The 19,418-nt window shown below is 32.7% G+C and overlaps 1 protein-coding gene across 1 annotated transcript in view; it reads left to right on the top strand.

The window, feature by feature from the left end:
• Positions 1-19,418, top strand: part of FSTL5 (follistatin like 5) — a 710,646-nt gene that overhangs the window by 233,118 nt on the left and 458,110 nt on the right. Inside the window, exon 4 of the mRNA XM_046657076.1 lies at positions 10,659-10,907. Within this exon, the coding sequence (XP_046513032.1) occupies positions 10,659-10,907 (249 nt within the window). The remainder of the gene's footprint in view (positions 1-10,658; positions 10,908-19,418) is intronic.

The raw sequence follows: 19,418 nt of genomic DNA, 5'->3' as shown, positions 1-19,418 counted from the left end.
TAGCAACATATCCTTAACGTTGCCTGCAGGATTGTCTATTACCATCCTTTCCCCAATTCACTAACCATATCTTCTAACAATTTCAGTCATAATCTCTACACTTTAGGAACATTGAATCACCCTGTGCATATATGCACACTTTTGTTCTAACTTTCCTTTCATGATTCTCTTCTCTATATAACTGGCCTTTACTCCTTTAGAGTGCCTTCCAGGATCCTACTAGAGCTAGTTATGTGTCCTTCCATTATGGTGGTGACATAGTACTTTTGAGGTAGTATTTGGTTATTTCCTCTTTGACCTTTGTCCAATTCAAGCAGTGGTTTGAATCTGTGTCTGTTACTTCAAGAAAGGTAAGTGCATGAAAACCAAAAATAAATCTGCTTTTATTCCAAACATGTAAACTAGAGGAATTGGGAGGATTCAGAGAATAAAAAAGTTTTTGGAGAAGTTAGATGTGAAACAGATTTGAAGCACAGTTGGTAGAGAGAGAAGTGGGAGGTTGAAGGAAATGAGTTGATGAGAGTAAAGAGAGTGCTTTATGTCATAAAATTTTTCTTTAAAAGTCTAAAGAACTTGAATAGGAACATGTGAATAGGAATAGGAATTGTAGGTAGTGAATTGTGAGTTCTGAACCTGAGGTCAGTGTATTTATCTCCCGCCCCTTGCCATTTCAGAAAACCCTCCCTAACACTGGCCTAAACCATCAAAAGAGAAAAACAAACCCAATAACCTCAAAGATGACTGATATTGAAGTTTTATAACTTATTCGTGGAAATATGGTATCTCAGTTATGGTAGTAAGTTGATTCTTAGGAAGTAAATGTCCTTCTTTTGCAAATGTTAGATCTCAAGTTTTGTTGAAGAAATGAATGAAATAATCAGTGTTTTAATTCAAACATGTTTTCCTTGGTAGCATTTGATAATCACTGAGTTTTTAGATTGATGCCGAGGCTAAAAATTCGGTTGTGCTGGAGACGGCTTGTACTGGTTTAGGAAAGACAATTGTGCACACTTCTTAAATTCAGGCTCAGTAATGGTATGTTTGTACCTTGAAATGGATATTGTGGAAATATTTTACAAAACAGTAATTGGCAAGTGCTACAAGCAGCTCTTTCAGTTACACGTTGATCACCACACTGCTGGTTAAGACTCAGAACTGGAAGAACACAAACATTTAAAGGACATTTCCAATAAATTGATCTTATGACAACTGTTATAGATAAGACTCTTAAACACCTCTACAATTTGTTTATAATGCAGTAAGTATAAAGAAAAGGAGGAGTAGGTATAAGCAGCCACATATCAAATATACATTTCTTTGGAAAAATGAGAAACTATTTAGTCTAGTGCTTTTTGGCAGTCCTGAGTTTCACTTTTTCCTTAGAGGACACCAAGAGGCCCTGGGAGAGCTGTATCTGTGACTCTCACCACTGGTTTAACTAGAATGGTGACTCTGATTTATTTTACATATTGGGCTTTTGCATAAGATTTTCTCTAGGTAATGATTTTAGGATAAACTAGGCTTTAAAAACCAATCATGAAGAAGGCATATATTTTTATTTATTCATACACACACACACACACTCATATCTATGTCCTCTAAAGTAATACTTAGGATTGTTTATGAGTATATTTTCCCACTAACTACATACATTGGCAATTTTTAAAGTTGCCACCTCTTATCTACATTCTGTATCAAATTCTATAAAAATAAATAACTTCCAATTAAAATACCATCAAAATGATTCATGGATATGGAAAAATTGATTCTAAAGTTTATATGAAGAGGCAAAAGACCCCAAATTGCCACACCAAAATGATGGGAAGAACAAATTTGGAAGACAAACTAACTGACTTCAAGATTTACTATAAAGCTACAGTAATTAAGACAGTGTTGTATGGGAGGAAGAAGAGACAAAAAGGCCGATGGAATAGAATAGACTGCCCAGATATAGTTCCACATAATCATGGTCAACTAATCCTTGACAGAAGAGCAAGGAAATAGTGGACATCTATATGTTAAAAGAAAAAAAAAAAAAGCATCTAGCTAGAGACCTTACATCTTTCACAAAAACTTAAATCAATTATTTAAAATTTAAATCAATTATCCATTTTGAGGATCATAGACTTAAATGGAAAATGCGAAACTATAAAATTCCTAGAAGATGACATAAGAGAACATTTAAATAAGCTTTGGTTTGGCAATGACATTTTAGGTACAACACCAAAGGCACAATCCATGACACAAAAAAATTAATGTTAGACTTCATTAAAATTAAAAACTTCTCTGTGAAAGACAGTGTCAAGAGATTGAGAAGACCAGCCACAGATTGAGAGAAAATATTTTCAAAAGAAATATCTGACAAAAGGCTGTTATCCAAAATACACAAAGAACTCTTAAAACTCAACAATAAGAAAAGAAACAACTCAATTAAAAAGGGCAAAAGATCTGAAGAGAGACCTCACCAAAGATGATATAGAGATGGCAAGTACACTGATGAAAAGATAATCAGTGTCCTAAGTCGTTAGGGAAATGCAAACTAAAACAACAATAAGATACCTACTAGAATGGTGAAAATCCAAAACACTCACACCCTCAAGTGCTGGAGGGGATGTGGAGCCATAGGAACTGTCATTCATTCCTGGTGGGAATGCATAATGGTACAGCCACTTTGGAAGACAATGTGACACTTTCTTACAAAACTAAGCATTCTCTTACCATACAATCCAGTAATCACATTCCTTGATATTTAGCTAAATGAGTTGAAAACTTATGTCCACACAAAAACGTGCACATGAGTGTTTATAGCAGCTTTCTTTAAAATTGCCAAAACTTGGAAGCAAACAAGATGTCTTCAGAAGCTGAATGGAAAACTGTGGCACATCCCAAAAATGGCATACTATTCCTCACTAAAAAGAAATGAGTTATCAAGCCACTAATAGACTTGGAGGAACCTTAAACGCATATTGATAAGTGAAAGAAATCAATCTAATAAAGCTGCTTGCTATATGATTCCAACTATATGGCATTCTGGAAAAGGCAAACCCATGGAGGCAGTAAAAAAGTCAGTGATGCCCAGGGGTTCATGGAAACAGAGAGAGGATAAATATGATGAATAGAGTAAATTCTAATACATACTATTGAATTTGGTTGATAACAACATGTCAGTGTTGGTGCATGGATTGTAACCAATATACCTTACTGGTGCTGGATGGTGATGGTGGAGAAGGCAGTATGTTTTCTTTTGGGGGGGATATGTAAGAACTCTCTGCACCTTAATTTTTTTTTTACAATTTTCTTTTGTTGTGGTAAAATACATACAATGTAAAAACTACTATCAATCATTTTTAAGTGAACAGCTCAGTGATATCAAGCACATTCCTGTTGTTGTGCAACCATCTCCACTCTTCAACATTCTCCAGAACTCTTTTCACCTTGCAAAACTGAAACTCTATACCCATTACACAGTAGCTCCCCATTTTCCCTTCTGCCAGCCCCTGTCAACTACCATTCTACTTTACGCCTGAATGATTTTGATTACTCTAGGAAGCTCACCTGAGTGACATCATGCTCTGTCTTTTTGTGACTGTCTTATGGAACTCTTTGTACTTTCTGCTCGTTTTGGCTGTGAGCCTAAAAATGCTCAAAGAAAATAAGGTCTGTTAATTAAAAATAAAAATCAAGGCGTTACAAACACCTTTTAATAAAGAAAGTGATTTTTCAAAAGAAATTAAGCATATTAAAATTAAAGTATATAAAATTTAGCATTAATTAATTAATTAATTTAGAATTAAGCATATAAAAACTAAAAATAATTTTAAGTGGATTTTAAAATTAAAACTTTTAAATTCTAAAGCAATATTCTTCTTTTAGCAGTCATTTATTCCTATAGTTATAACAGAAATTGTTATATCTTCATCTCTGTCTCAATTCCCTATTAGCCATATGGCTGGTCTGACTCTAATGATCAGCATTATCAGAAATCTGAGCCAAATCTACCCTTCTATTACAACGTTTGATCTTCACTTTAAAATTTGTATTTTGCTATTTAACATTTTTTGTTATGTGAAAATATGTATATTATTTGAGAATAATCTACTGCTCTTATTTGAGAATAATCTACTGCTACTAATAATTTGAGAAAGTTTACTGTTTTAAATTTTAATAAGAAATAAGATGTTTCTAAAGTTTTGGGTTTATTCCAAAGCCTGAAATATTTTAATTCTCCCAGATGATTAAGCGTATGTTTTTATCATTGCATAGACTTACATAAAATAAAATACTTTTCTTTTATGGCTGCTAATTGATTTATTTTCTTATTATATGCATCAAAATTATTCATAGGGGAGAGTGTCAGTTAACTACCAAGCAAAAGAAGAAACTTTTTAAAAAATATCACTCAAAGCCTTTGCAGAATTAAAAGATTTTAGAATAAATATTTGGCTTTTAATAATCATAGTCATCTAAAAGAAGATTTTAAATACCATAAATTCACCCATAATCTGTTTATCTATTTTGTCTATCTCTCTATCTACTGCCCTGTCTATAATGCCAAGACATTTTTAACTACTAATGGAAACTATTATTGAGTGAGATTTCTTTGGCTTCCAACCCATTTCTATGACCTAAATAAATCACACACATGATGAAAGCATTTTTATCTGGTAAAATGTGTAACCATAAGTACTACTCTAAGTTCTTAATGGGTTAGGGATATTAAATTGGTAGAGAAATCTCAGGTCCTAGATGGAACTTGGAAAGTATAAAATTAATGATTAGGAAAAATTTTTGTTATCAAGGTCATAGTTGAGGTGGGAGTTTTGAGAGTGTATCTTAGGCTCTTTCAGTGTTTTGCCGTCATAATTAGAGTTATCATGTTGCAGTTGAGAATATCAAATAAGAAGCAGGGGCAGGCCCCATGGCCAAGTGGTTAAGTTCGCACGCTCCGCTTCGGTGGCCCAGGGTTTTGCTGGTTTGGATCCTGGGCACAGACCTGGCACCACTCATCAGGTCATACTGAGGCAGCATCCCACACAGCACAACCAGAGGGACCTACAACTAGAATATACAATTATGTACTGGGGGACTTTGGGGAGAGGAAGAAGGAAAAAAAAAAAGATTGTCAACAGATGTTAGCTCAGGTGCCAACCTTAAACAAAAATAAAGAAGTAACTGTTGCCATATTAGTGATCTCAAATCATCTAACCTCTTGAAACGACAAATCAAAAATCATCTTCACTGGGGAAAATTCATTTGCATTAAACAGAAACTGTAATTTGGATGGATGCAATTTAACTGAATCCCTGGCTTTATTTATTTTTTTTTTTGGAGTTATCTTTTCCATATTTACTTCTTTTAAAATACATCCGATTGCAGAATTACATGAAGCTGCTTGCAGAAATCCAATGGAGTGTTTAAAATAAGATGGAGAAAAAGGTTCCAAATTTGCTGAACTATAGACACGTGACCGTTCAAACTGTCTTCCAATAGTGGCACACTAGGCAAACTTTCAGCAGGCAGCCTTTTCCGACCTACTTCACAAAATAGCCGCAGGAAATACACATCCCGATCATTAACGGCCATGAAAAGATCATACTGTGCTCGATCTTCTGCAGGTATTGGAGTAGTTCCTGGAACGACCACTTGCCATGAAGTTTGTGAGGACTGAATGAGTTCTGTTAGAGTTTACAGTGTGCAACAGGAAATTGCGTTTTGAATTTACTGGAGTTTCACGGTTTTTTCTTACGTGGATAGCAAAATGTCACCAAAATCTTATACTTATTTCTAAATCAAAATATGGAATTAAATAAGTGTGAGTCTTTTTTTCCATTTTTTTCAGATGAGGGAAATTCTTATACAATAAGTCCTCCTGAAAATTTCAGGTGTATTATTTGGAAACATGTTTCAACACTCTCATAAATACATTTCCAACGGACGTAATAAAAACTAGAGTTGTCAAACGCTGTTCTTTATTCCTTCCAATAATTTTATGTCAATATAGTCTACATGCCAAATCCATAGTGAGTTGTAATTTTTAATAATAATAATAACTATATTTGTTAAAAACATACTCTATGCCAGGCACTTTCAGGGCATCATCTCACATAACAAATAGAGGACTCTGATTTTAAGGTCCATTTTTGTAACTATGAACATGATACAAAAACAAAACAAATAATAATGAAATCTTCGAAAAAATAGCAATTTAGAAAATTCAACTTAAAAATAATGTTGCATTTTTGGATAGCTGAGGCTATTTCTAGAGTATGCAAATATGATTTAAATGAGAGAATTGTGAGTATATGATTATTTAATGCAGGTGAAGTTTAAATATTAAGCATTCTAGAGAAAGCTCACTAAGTATATTTTTCAGACACTAGCTTTTATTAGAAACCGTATTTGGCTAAGCATTCTTAAATAAAAGCATTGTTTGATGAGAGTAACTCTAAAGATGGTTTATGAGTTCCCTCTTTTTTTACCATTTGAACATCAGGCCCAAAGAGGTTACAGCCTGACTGAGGTCAGACAAATATATAACAGAAAAGCAAAGACTATCATCCTGTTCTCTGACCAAAAACCTGTTGTTCTTTTTAACAAGCCAAAGTTAACATAATACATATCTTTTGTACTTTTAACATTACACAGTTTTGTGAAATACTTAATACCTCAAATAACTTGGCACTCAATCAATTATGTTTATGTTCTGCTATAATATTTAGAGATAGTTAGCTCATCAAAATCTGGTTCTTCCCTCCCTCTGCTGTGACTGTTTTAAATGCAGCATCAGTCTGTTTCCTACCCTGTCTATCCCTGTTTCAGCCTTCTGAACTCCTGACCCACTCCTCAGACATAACCTGTACTGTGGCCTGATACATTGTCTGTGAGGTCATACCTGGTATTACCCATTTCACTCTCTTTTGTGCCCCTAAGTCTTTGCCTCTCTACTTCGGCACTCTCCAATCCTGCCTTATGCCTTGGTCATCCACTAGAAAATGTGTCAGTGACGGTACTTTCTATCCTATAGCAATTAATTTAGAACTTTGCACAAAAAACTAACTAGATTTTACAAAAGTTTATTTCAGTTTAGACCCACTCTATACTAAGGATCTGTTGGATAAAGTGTATATTATATAAATCACTTGAAGACAATTGCATCTTGATTGAGAATCTGAAAATGCCATCTTTAGAATTATGTAGAACTATGTTGCTTTATGACTTGGTATCTCTAAGCTTTTAATGTTTCAGCTTTGTTTGTTTGTTTTAAATGTATTTGAGTAAATTTTGTAAAGCTCCAAAGGCATAGAAATTATAAAATGACATACTTGTTAACTGTACAGCACTTTTTGGAGAGCTAATGTTATTTTATTAAGTTATGAGATAGCAAGATATAAGTCCTTGATTAAAATTCATTTAGTGTGTTATCTGACTGAATGTACTTAAAAGAAATCTTTGACATGTTGATCAGACTAAATTGATTTAATCTCAGCTGAAATTTAAGTTCAGCATTAGTCATGGATAATTACTGTCAGAAAGGATATGTTCTAGCTATTCATTTACATAATATGAGCTTTCTTTCGGATTGCATATGAATTAATTAAATTTCCTTTAATCGTAGCAGCTACATGCAACACACAGCTTCTAGCTAGTGTAAAATAGTTCATTAACTTTTACAAAATGGCCAATATCCTAATATAAATCTCTAAACTGGAGTAGAAGCTTTAAGAGGAGAAATTTAAGAGGAGAGAATCTGGGACACATACTCACCTACCTAGATATGTCAGAAATGACCTCATTTGGCAGCGGACAATCCTCCCCACAAAAAGAAATTGTACTGGCTCAGTTAGCCACCTCAATGAGTGACTCACAGGTGAAATGATCAGACTCTCGTGATAAACATTAAACTGGTTCTTTGATAATACAAAATAAATAAAATACTCTTGATAAATCTTGAGCTCTTTATTTGATAGCAAGAAACTATTTGTTAGTAAGATAGTAAGAAAATAGAAAAAATATAAGAAATAAAATTATGCAAAATACAGCTATGTGAGTCAAATTCCTGTGGTATAATGACAGTCCAATTTTAGATCCTGTAAATAGCAGATCAACAATTTGCATAAGTACTGGTATAATGAAGGAAAAAATTTCCAAATTGAAATCAGTCATTGTCTATAGTTATAATTGACATAATTTTGGAATTTCTGTTTTAATGTATTGCACTGAACATTAAAAAGCAATAATGTAAAAGTCGAAAAATTTGCCCAGTGTTGTATCCATCTAGCTAATCAATCGTGTTTGTTTTTCCATATCTTTTACTAGTTTCTTCCAAATATTTGCATTATTTTATATGGTTTTAATTGTAGCATAAACTCTTCATTTTTTCCACTTACGAGCATTTGATAATTGTTTACCTAATCTTTTTCTTTGCGTTATGTTTATTTTAATTAGAAATTCATTAAGTCAAAGGCCGAAAAGTGTGATCCCAGAAACAACAGTGTCATCAGCACCTGGGTACTTAGAAATATTAATTTTGGGCTGAACCCCAGATTTACTGAATAGGAAACCCTAGGGTTAAGTAGAGGCAGAATATATGTTTTATCAACTTCTCTAGACCATTCTAGTGCATGCCAAACTTCACAAACTACTGTAGTAAATATATTTTCCAATATGTACTAAAATATTTCAGTGAGTCATTCATTATCAATTATTCAAAATAACACTACATGGGGAAGCTTTATTCAATAAAGTGTATGATTTTTTATTTCAAATTTTATAGAGTATTTTCACAACTATTGAAATATATCAAAAATTGCAAATATTTTAAAATTGTTTTCAAGAGGATTTGTTCCAATTTATATTACTATCAAAAAATATTAGTTTTTAAAATTATATCCTTGATAATGTTGGGGTTTTTTGTAATTTTAATTTTGCTAAACTCCATTTGGAAATATGTATGTATACATATATGTGTGTGTGTACATATATATATGGAAATAAAAGTGTTACATGGGTTTCACTTACAAAAACAAATAAAGGGGCCAGCCCGGTGGCGTAGTGGTTAAGTTTGCAGGTTCTGCTTTGGCAGCCCAGCGTTCGCCAGTTCAGATCCTGGGTGCAGATATGGCACTGTTTGGCAAGCCATGCTGTGGTAGGCATCCCACATATAAAGTAGAGGAAGGTGGGCACAGATGTTAGCTCAGGGCCAGTCTTGCTCAGCAAAAAGAGGAGGATTGGCAGCAGTTAGCTCAGGGCTAAGCTTCCTCAAAAACAAACAAACAAACAAATAAAACTGATTCTTTAAATACTTTTTCATTTGCATGTCTATCCTTATGAAACTTACTTTGTAAAAAGATATTAATAATAATAATAACGGAGGTTTTTATGTGCCAAGTCGTTTAATCTAGATAGAGCATATGCTATTATTTCACAGATGAAGAAACTGAATTAGAGATGTGTTAAGTACCCACTCAAGATTCTGAAGTTTGCAACTGGTAGAGCTGTGATTTAAACTGTGGATCAAAATCCATGTTCTTAATCATTACAATGTCATCATGTAGAGAGATGGTTTTAAACCACCAAGCTGAAATATGTGCTAATTATCTAAGAAAATTACTGTAATTTATGTTTATAACCTCTCAAATCTTTCTTTCTTTGCAATATATAGTTCTCATTGATGTTAAAAATATGCGTACACACATATGGATGTATATATATGTATATTCATATGATATCTGTGTGTTTATATGTGTTTATATATATATATATGAATGTGTGTATAGGCCTATATCTACGTTTCTCTCTCATATGTATACATATTCAGGTTATTGCCATTTTTTACTTTGCAATCAGATAAAACTCTCAAAATTAGTAAAACAGATCTGCTTATAAAAGCATAGGGATTCCAGTTGTTTAGTTTGGTTTTAGTGCAAGACTGCTGGATCCACCACTTTTCTGATGCCAGTGGAGGTTTTCAGACTCAATAAGTAACGAGAAAATTGCATTCTTTATGATTTTCTAATTTAGTCATGAAATGCATCAGCGATTGTTAAGTGACAAAGGTCAAAATAAGAAAGGATCAGTTGTCAAAACCCAGCAAGAAGTTTTCAAGGCACTACTTTTCTTTCCTATCTCTTCCTATTTCCTGCCTTATATGCATACGTTTCCTTTCTCTTATCCAGAATTCTGTTAATTTAAATGTTGACATTTATTGAAATTTACTATGTGCCAAGGATGTGCTTTCTGTGGATTACTACATGTAATATTTTCTACAACTCTAGGAGATGGTCTACACTGTTATTCTCATATTACAAATAGGGGCAGCTTAGCCTAGAGAAGTAATTTAATCCGAGGATGTGAAGCTAATGAGTAGTAGAGCCAGGATTTGAACTCAGGCAGTTTAACTTTAGAGACCTTGTCCTTAAGGACCACACTACTCATACTTGTTGGGGAGGGAGAGCTCAAGGAGAGTAGGGGAAGAAGGGAAGAATCTTGAGGGCACTGTGAAAAAGTTCATCTGCCGATTCTGATGCAAGTGCTTTCTCCACTGAGAACAACAATTGAACCCTGATAAAACTATATTTCTCTTTGATATTGTTTTCGTTTGACATGCACATATCCTTTGTACATACGAATCCAAATGATTTTCTATTCTTTATCTCCAGGATTCCTGATTCAAGATGGCCCTTTGGGATCTTGTGAAAATAAATACTGTGGTTTGGGAAGGCACTGTGTTATCAGCAGAGAGACAGGGCAAGCAGAATGTGCCTGCATGGACCTTTGCAAACGGCACTACAAACCTGTGTGTGGATCTGATGGAGAGTTCTATGAAAACCACTGTGAAGTGCACAGAGCCGCTTGCCTGAAAAAACAAAAGATCACCATTGTTCACAATGAAGATTGCTTCTTTAAAGGTAAATGCAGGGGGAACCTAAAGTGTCACCCTCTTCTTTTTCTTTCATCTTTTCAACTAGTACCTTTAAGTTTAAATTTTAGCATGATTATTTATCAGCAAGTGTCTAAATAGGGAAAGGAAAAAAATGTGAGCTTGCTTAACACTAATAAGTAGCAAGAGTATAGAAATTTGCATGGATACAATTCTGAATCTCAGTTATGAGAACAAAGCTGGCCAAAATATGACTACACATTTAATACAGCTTACAGCCTTGCACCATATGGCTTCCCAATCATGGTAGTTATCTTAGGGATACAGAGTGGCCAATTTAGCCAACAGGCCAAATCCACCCAGTGAAAAGCACCTGGAGTGGAATTGAGGGAATAGCGAATGCCAAGCCATGCTGTGATAACATCTCATTTCTTCCTGATTAAAAATGATGGGTTCAGTTTGTACCACAAAATTCAAATTATATGGAACGCATAAATGCCCACTGAAATAACTATGAAGAACTCAGGCTAAGCTCAGTAAATATGAGATGACAATAATTTAAAATTTAAAAGTATCAGTATTTACTTTAATGAAACTGGAAATCATTGGTCACTTTATGGAAAAGTACTGCTGAATTACTAGTTTGACAAATTATTTTAACATGCTGTATAAACAAATCATCGCACATCTTTAATCTCATATTTTATTTATAAACTTATTTTTTTGTTTATTTATACTGGAGAGAATATTTGCTTATTAATAGTTATAACTCAGAATCAAATTTCTATTTCTTAGAATGTTCCTGAGGTATATTTACACTTAAAAACTTGTCTGATATTTTCATTCTTAGCTGAAATTTATGACTGAAATATAATGTACTTCACTCACCCAACAATTAAGGTAAAACGACTAAAAATTTTCCTTTCTCAAACCTGGTAGAATAAACAAAGTATTATTTCCAAGATGGTAAAAATTGGTGCACAGAGTTTTCCAAATGATATAAGACACAATGTTCTGTAGTCGTTGTGGCTACTAGAAGCCCTTAGATGTAATTGAAGTGAAATTATAAGAATAGTTTCCTTATCATATTGAACCATGTGCACCTTGAATACATATACAGAGAATTTTATGATATTAGAGTCTCGTCTTTTACAGAAAGAATAGCAGCTACTCAGGTTTCAAGCTCAGTTTATGCCCCTCTTTTATCAAATCTATTTTACAAATAGCTAAAATTGATTCTATTAACATTGTGCTTTAAAACTCATAAAAGAGGATTTTTTTCTGTCATTTTGACCTGAGATAGTACAGTGGAAATTTTACTGCTCCACTGATGCATAACATCATAAAGCTACGTAAATAATATGCTGTTAAATTAATTTCGAATCATATTCTCAAGGTGAGGTTTTGTCCGCTGACACCCAGCAATTGACTATATGGAAACATATACTAAATATCATGTGAGAAAAACCATGTAGTGTACTTAATATTCTGCTTCATTGCGGATGTTTAGGCATAATGCAACTCAATATGTAAATCGATATAGAGATAGATGAACTGGATATACTAGGAATATTGTCTTCCTTATGAGCTACTTCATAAAACCACGGTTTGAAAAACTCGTCCTTCAGACTTATACTAAGGGTATTTGGTAGATCTGTGATTGCTTCAGAATACTTTCTCATTATGCATAGTATTAAAATTCCGTTTATGTTCTCTGGGTTAGTTATCAAGAGTTAGCACATTTCCCAGGTCTCAGAATTTGTGGGTCATCTGTTTGTTTGTTTTGGTGTTTTGCCTTGTATATATATAACTCATAAAAGGACTTTATTTCAGCAGAAAGGAAGTAAATAATATAGAACAAAATAATAAGTTGCCTGTCTTATTTGTGTGCCATTGGCTGAGTTTGGGGATATAAAAGAAGATTCTGTATAGCTGAAGGCCTGACGTTGTTGTGATGGCTAAAATTAGTTCTTGTCATTGTGAATTGCATTTTCTGCGAAATTTCAGCAATTTACATTGTTTCCAGTAATGGCTCAAAGGAAGAAGCAAATCAAAATATTAGGTTCAAAAACTGCTAAGAACTTATGTTTAATTAGATATTTTTAAATAAAAAAAGTAAAAACAAGATACTGGAATGAGTTTTCCTCCTTAGAAAAAAAGATTTATTACTTTTCAATCTAACAAGAGAGGATTACGAAAACCTCAGAATAGGAATCAACATACAAGAACCTATTGGCAAATCCAGTCACAGCCCATTTTTTTTTAAACAAAGTTTTATTGGAACACAGCCACACTCTTTTGTTTAGGAATTGTCTTTGGGAGATTTTGCACTACAAAGGGAGAGTTGAATAGTTGCAAGAGAAATAATATGGCCTACAAAGTCTAAAAAATATTTTATCTGGATATTTCCAGAAAAAAGTTTGTTAACTTCTGCTTTAAAAGATTACTAGTGCCTTAAAATTAAGTTTAAAAGTATTCTGTATCTTCTTGGCTATGGTGATGAATACAGGGACCTATGCATGTAGTAAAACGGAATAGAAATAAACACACACCCCCACACACAAAGGAATACAAATAGAACAGGAGATCTGAGTAAAATCAGTAGACAGTATCAAAGTTGATATCCTGGTTATGATACTATCTTACGGTTTTGCAAAATGTTACCACTGGTAAAAACTGGGTAAAAGGTACGTGGAATCTCTCTGTATTACTTCTTATAACTGCAAAGGACTCTACAATTATCTAAAAATAAAAGACTTTAATTTAAAAAAAATACTTGAAAAATATTAGCAAATACTGAAAACAATTTTAAAGAAAGTAGTATTTGCATGATTCATTAATTATATGAACTTTATGCTAAGTCCTATTTATTTCATACACCGAATTTATCAGATTTATGTTTGGCATTTATATTTAAACTTACTAAAAATAGACTACATTTGTGCAATCATGTATATTGATTCATTGTTTCAAAATTAAGATTAGAGTCCAAATTAAAAACATCTATATCTATATTTATATCTCTATACTTATATCTATATATACCTATCTATGACTATATCTATATATCTTCTTTCTATCATTTGTGTTAAATATTTAAATAACTCTGTAGTATGTCCAGCATTTACTATTACTGACTCTTAAATATAGATATGAATTTACTAAGAATTTGCTTTAATAATTTATGATTTGTGCAACTATAGATAAAACATTTAATACATCTAAGAACATACATTTTCTGATTTATTTCTATTCACATTTATCTGATAACACAGGAACTGGCTATCATAGGATATAGAATATTGTAGAATTTGTTAATTGCTATCAAATACTATTGATGATGCTTAACAATCATAAAACTTACTATTTTTGTATGTATTTAAAAACAAAATGCAACTGAGAACATTTTAAAGATCTTATTGGCTTTATTCAACAGTTCATGAGTCAGGCAGCATCCAATCTAGCAGCTAGAAAAGAGCTCCAAAGAGCTGTGCAAAATGAAAGACTTTTATAGGCAGAAGGCAGAGGGGACAAGAACGTTACACTAGCAAAAAGCAGATTGGTTCAGGCAAGGTACTTTCCTTTAGGGGATGGCAGGGTTCTATCAGGCAGATAGCTCACTGTTCTGATCAGGTGATTCCTGATTGACTGGTTTAAGATTCCATCTCTAGGAGGGCCAAAACTGTAATTAAGTCTTTATTTGATGGCATGGGGCTTAGCATAAGTGATTCCATTTTGGGCCTGTTGTCTTGGTTTTTTTTAACATATGTAATCTCTACCTATTCACTGTGATGGCAGTTTTGCCTTAAAGTCAGTTTTCCATCCCCGCTCCCACCCGTAAAGGGCTTTCTAACTCCTGCAATTCACTCGTAACATTACAATTTCCTCTCACCCTTGACAACAGGTCAGTCTGCCATACACAGCAGAATTTACCTACTCAGAGTATAGATGGAAACTGGAGTAAGAAACTCAAGATATAAGCCATGCCAAAATGAATAGGAAATTAAACTTTTTATGAGAAAGTCAATTGAACAGAAAACCTTTTGCCATTTACTGTGCTGAGAATAAAACTGCCATAAAGGCAAATGTTCTGTGCGCTTAAATGAGTATCACAAACAATAACAACTTGGAAAATATGGTTTTTACAGCTATGAGTGTGCTGTTTGAATGAGATCTGACATTGTGTTCTTTTTCTTTGGTATAATCTAGAGAGGCATTCATATTCTATTTTTAATTGGTTCTTTTACTTTTTTTTTAAGACAGGAGTTGTAGAACTTAGGTTAGAAAACTAGGCTGCTAATGATATTTTAAAATATATCAGTAAATGCCATGTGCTAATCCACATGTGTTTTTCAATTGCTTTTTTCTGTTTTTGAAACAGCACCTTTATAATGCTTCTATTTTATGTTTAAACAGTCTTTCATGCCATTTCATGAAAAACAGTAATTTTGACAAATATATAAACTTTAAAGAATGATACTCAGATGTTCATTCTGTTTTGTTTTAGTCAGTATTAGCCAAATAGAACTACAAGTTGGTGGTGAAATTGATAGTTTGGATGGCTATAAGTGGTCATTAACTCTTTCAAGGCCATAATTCTGACACTCAGAAGCTCCAGTTCTTCTCATCACATTCAGCACCCGCAACATCAAAACCACTTTTATTAATCTCCTAAATTTCAGTAGATGCATAGTAACATTTTCTTAATTTGATGACAGGAAATCAACAGAGTTGTATTTCATTTTCAACATTTATTTTGCATTTAGCATTTAATAAAATTTAAGAATACCATTTTGTTGCCATTCTTCTCTCTAATAAAAATGTGAACTACAGAATCCTGTGCATTACCTCTTGCATAACATGCTTTAGGAGTCATTGTAATGTGTACATTCATACATGCACTATTTGTTATTAATGTTATACCAAATGTTTGTTTTCCCCTGATTTTTGAAAACTCTTTAAAAGATTCTGAAATATTACATATTGTTTGTGTTTACCTTCCCTTTATAGTTAGATAGTTGATATGTGATAGATAGATTTTACATATAAAATGAAAAATGATCCAAAAATGAGGGATTTAGATGTTAGGACTACTCAACAAATGCACTAAAATATTACCAGAAAGCGAAAGAGAGAGGGAGAGAGCTATTAATAATAAAAATGCACTGGGTACTGTTTGTTTCAAAACACTTTAACAAATATTATATTGTTAATTTATCATAAGAAGAAGTCATTGCACTACAGAAAAGGCAACAAGTCTAAGATTTTTTAAATGGCCTTCCAACACTCACAGCAAGTTAATGCTACTGGGATGGGAAGCAAGGGCTTCTGGCTTCTCTTTTAGTGCATGTATGCCCCAAATACTTCTGCTTATGTCTACAATACCATAATATCTTACTTGCCTATGATTTTAAAATTTTACTTTTAATAGACATTTCCATGTGAATATTTGACATCACATAAATACAATCTTTCTCACTATGGTAATTCATTTAGCATAGTTCTTGGCCCAATAGAAGAACACAGTAACAGATAATTACTGTGTTTAAGACTGGAACTTTAATAACTGTGAACTTTGGATTGCAGTAAATTTTCAAACTTGAGTCTCTGAAGCCACACATACTTTCTTCTCAGTTTACATTAGATTGTAATCTTGCATCAAAAGACTCTGGTCAAATTATTACAGAATTGAATTTTCCACATTATAAGTGATCAATTGATGGTAGTAAGTTTTCTACCTTAGATAAGACTACTTAAAGAAAAAGTAAATAATGAGTTTAGAAACATTAATTATTTGAATATCTCATAGTCGTCTTTCTCATGGATTTTTATAGGCTGATTTTGCTTATCTTATACTACAAATAGAATACCTATTGGACTGGTAACAATGTTATTTTACTCCCCTCCCTCCCAAAAAGAACGTTAGAGGCTAAATGGATTTCTTATTGCGTTTAATTTTTGTCAAATTCTCCCCTTTTTGTGACATATAGAAGCTAAGTTTAACTCTCAAATACATAGTCTTATCTTGTTTCTGTACATTGTCATGCTATAAGATTTTTTTTCACTTTCAAGTTATAAAATAAATATTTTACTTTAATATTTTATTTCATGTTTTTCATAGTGTATGAATATTCCATTAATAGTTATGAGAAAATATTCAATAGTGACAGAAAAAAGAACATTTTATTAGTTCAAATAATTTTTCTTCTATCTTGAGGCTATTTAAATATTGCATCGGTCATTACCTCTCACTGGCACCTTCACTTATGTTCATTTTCTCAGTATCCTACTTTCAAATGTCGAATGTGATATTTCTGAAACTTACAAAGTGAAGAACATTTTTTATAACTATTCTTTTTCAATGTAGCTGATTTTTCCTATGTATTATTTCTTTGCAAAAACAGGATGATGAAAAACTTTCCATTGATTACACTCAGCATATGTAATTGGGAATAAAATCTTCTAGAAAATGCATTAGAAAAATTTTCTCTATTAGTCTGATTTACATTTCACTTTTAAAATCCTTTCTGAGAGGTGCCTATGGAAATTTCAGAGAAGATTTGGAAACTTCTTAAAGATAGAAATATAAACCCAAGTGTAAAAACTGACAAACATTGCAGGTAGTTATCATCCAGATAGTTGCATGAAAAAATATTTGGAGAGAATTGCATTAAATAAAGGAGATTTGGCACTTTCCAGCATAATTGAAAGTTATAGGTAATTAACAATGTTGCTGTTTTGCTCTTGGTTAAGCAAAATATGAAAAACATCTTCAATTAATAAATATTTAAGTTAATTTGATGCAGTAATATACAACCTGCTTGATTTTAGTTTAAGATACCAAATCATCTAGCTATAAATCATTTATCAACTTCATGCTTACAATAAAGCTTCAGTCTATTGAGTGATGTGTGTTCAGGTAGATGTGAATCATTTCATATGTTCCCTTATGTGATAATCACTTTAAGGGCTTGTTTCTATATGTTTCTGTCATCAGTATCTGAATTTCCAGTGGTTTGTATCATGTCTTTCTAAAGTTACCTCCTGCAATAGTTATATTAGACAAAATAGACTTTAAAACAAAAACTGTGACAAAAGACAAAGAAAGGCACTACATAATGATAAAAGGAACAATCCAACAAGAGAATATAACACCTGTAAATAGCTATGCACCCAACATAGGAACACCTAAATATATAAAACAACTATTAATAGACATGAAAGGAAAAATAGACAGTAATACAATAATAGTAGGGGACTTTAACACTCCACTTACACAGATGGATAGATCATCCATACAGAAGATCAATAAGGAAACATTGCCCTTAAATGACACATTAGACCAGATGGATATAGCAAATATTTACACAAATTAAGAGCTGGTTCTTTGAATTAATAAAATTGACAAACTTTTTGCCAGATTCACCAACAAAAAAAGAGAAAAGGCTCAAATAAAATGACAAATGAAAGATAAAAAGTTACAATGGACACTCAGAAATACAAAAGATTGTAAGAGAATAATATGAAAAACTATACAGCAAGAAATTGGATAATCTAGAAGAAATGGATAAATTCTTAGAATGATAAAACCTTCCAAAACTGAATCAAGCAGAAATAGAGGATTGAATAGACCAATCTAAGGAGATCAAAACAGTAATCAAAAACCTCCCCAAAAATGAAAGTCCAGGACCAGATGGCTTCCCTGGTGAATTCTACCAAACATTCAAAGAAGTCTTAATACCTATCCTTCTGAAATTCTTCCAAAAATTTGAAGAGGAGGGGAAGCTTCCTAGCTCATTCAACGAGGCCAACATTACCTCGATACAAAAACCAGGCAAGGACAACACGAAAAAAGAATATTACAGGTCAATATCACTGATGAACATCAATGCAAAAATCCTCAACAAAATAGTAGCAAATCAAATACAACAACACATTAAAAAGATCATACACCATGATCAAGTGGGATTTATTCCAGGAATTCTTGGATGGTTCAACCTCCACAAATCTTTCAACATGACACACCACATTAATAAAATGAAGACTAAAAATCACATGATCATCTCAATAGATGCAAAGAAAGCATTTGACAAGATACAGCATCCATTTATGGTAAAAACTCTGAATCAAATAAGTATAGGAGCAATGTACCTCAACATAATAAAGTCTCTATATGACAAACACACAGCTAATATCATACTCAGTGGAGAAAAACTGAAGTCTATCCCTCTAAAAACAGGAACCAGACAAGGATGCCCACTTTTGCCACTCTTATTTCACATAGTATTAGAAGTCCTAGCCAGAGCAACCAGGCAAGAAAAAGAAATAAAAGAGATATAAATTGGAAAGGATGAAGTGAAACTCTCACTATTTGCACACGATATGATTTTATATATAGAAACCCCTAAAGAATCCACCAAAAAACTTTTAGAAGTAGTAAATGAATACAATAAAGTTTCAGGATTCAAAATCAACACAAAAATCAGTTGTCTTTCCATACACTAACAATGAAGTATCAGAAAGAGAAATTAAGAATAGA

Source organism: Equus quagga, chromosome 3 (assembly GCF_021613505.1).
Source record: "Equus quagga isolate Etosha38 chromosome 3, UCLA_HA_Equagga_1.0, whole genome shotgun sequence".
Lineage (NCBI taxonomy): Eukaryota > Metazoa > Chordata > Mammalia > Perissodactyla > Equidae > Equus > Equus quagga.
Note: the sequence above shows the minus strand (reverse complement) of the source record. Positions and strands in the feature narration are given on the sequence as shown.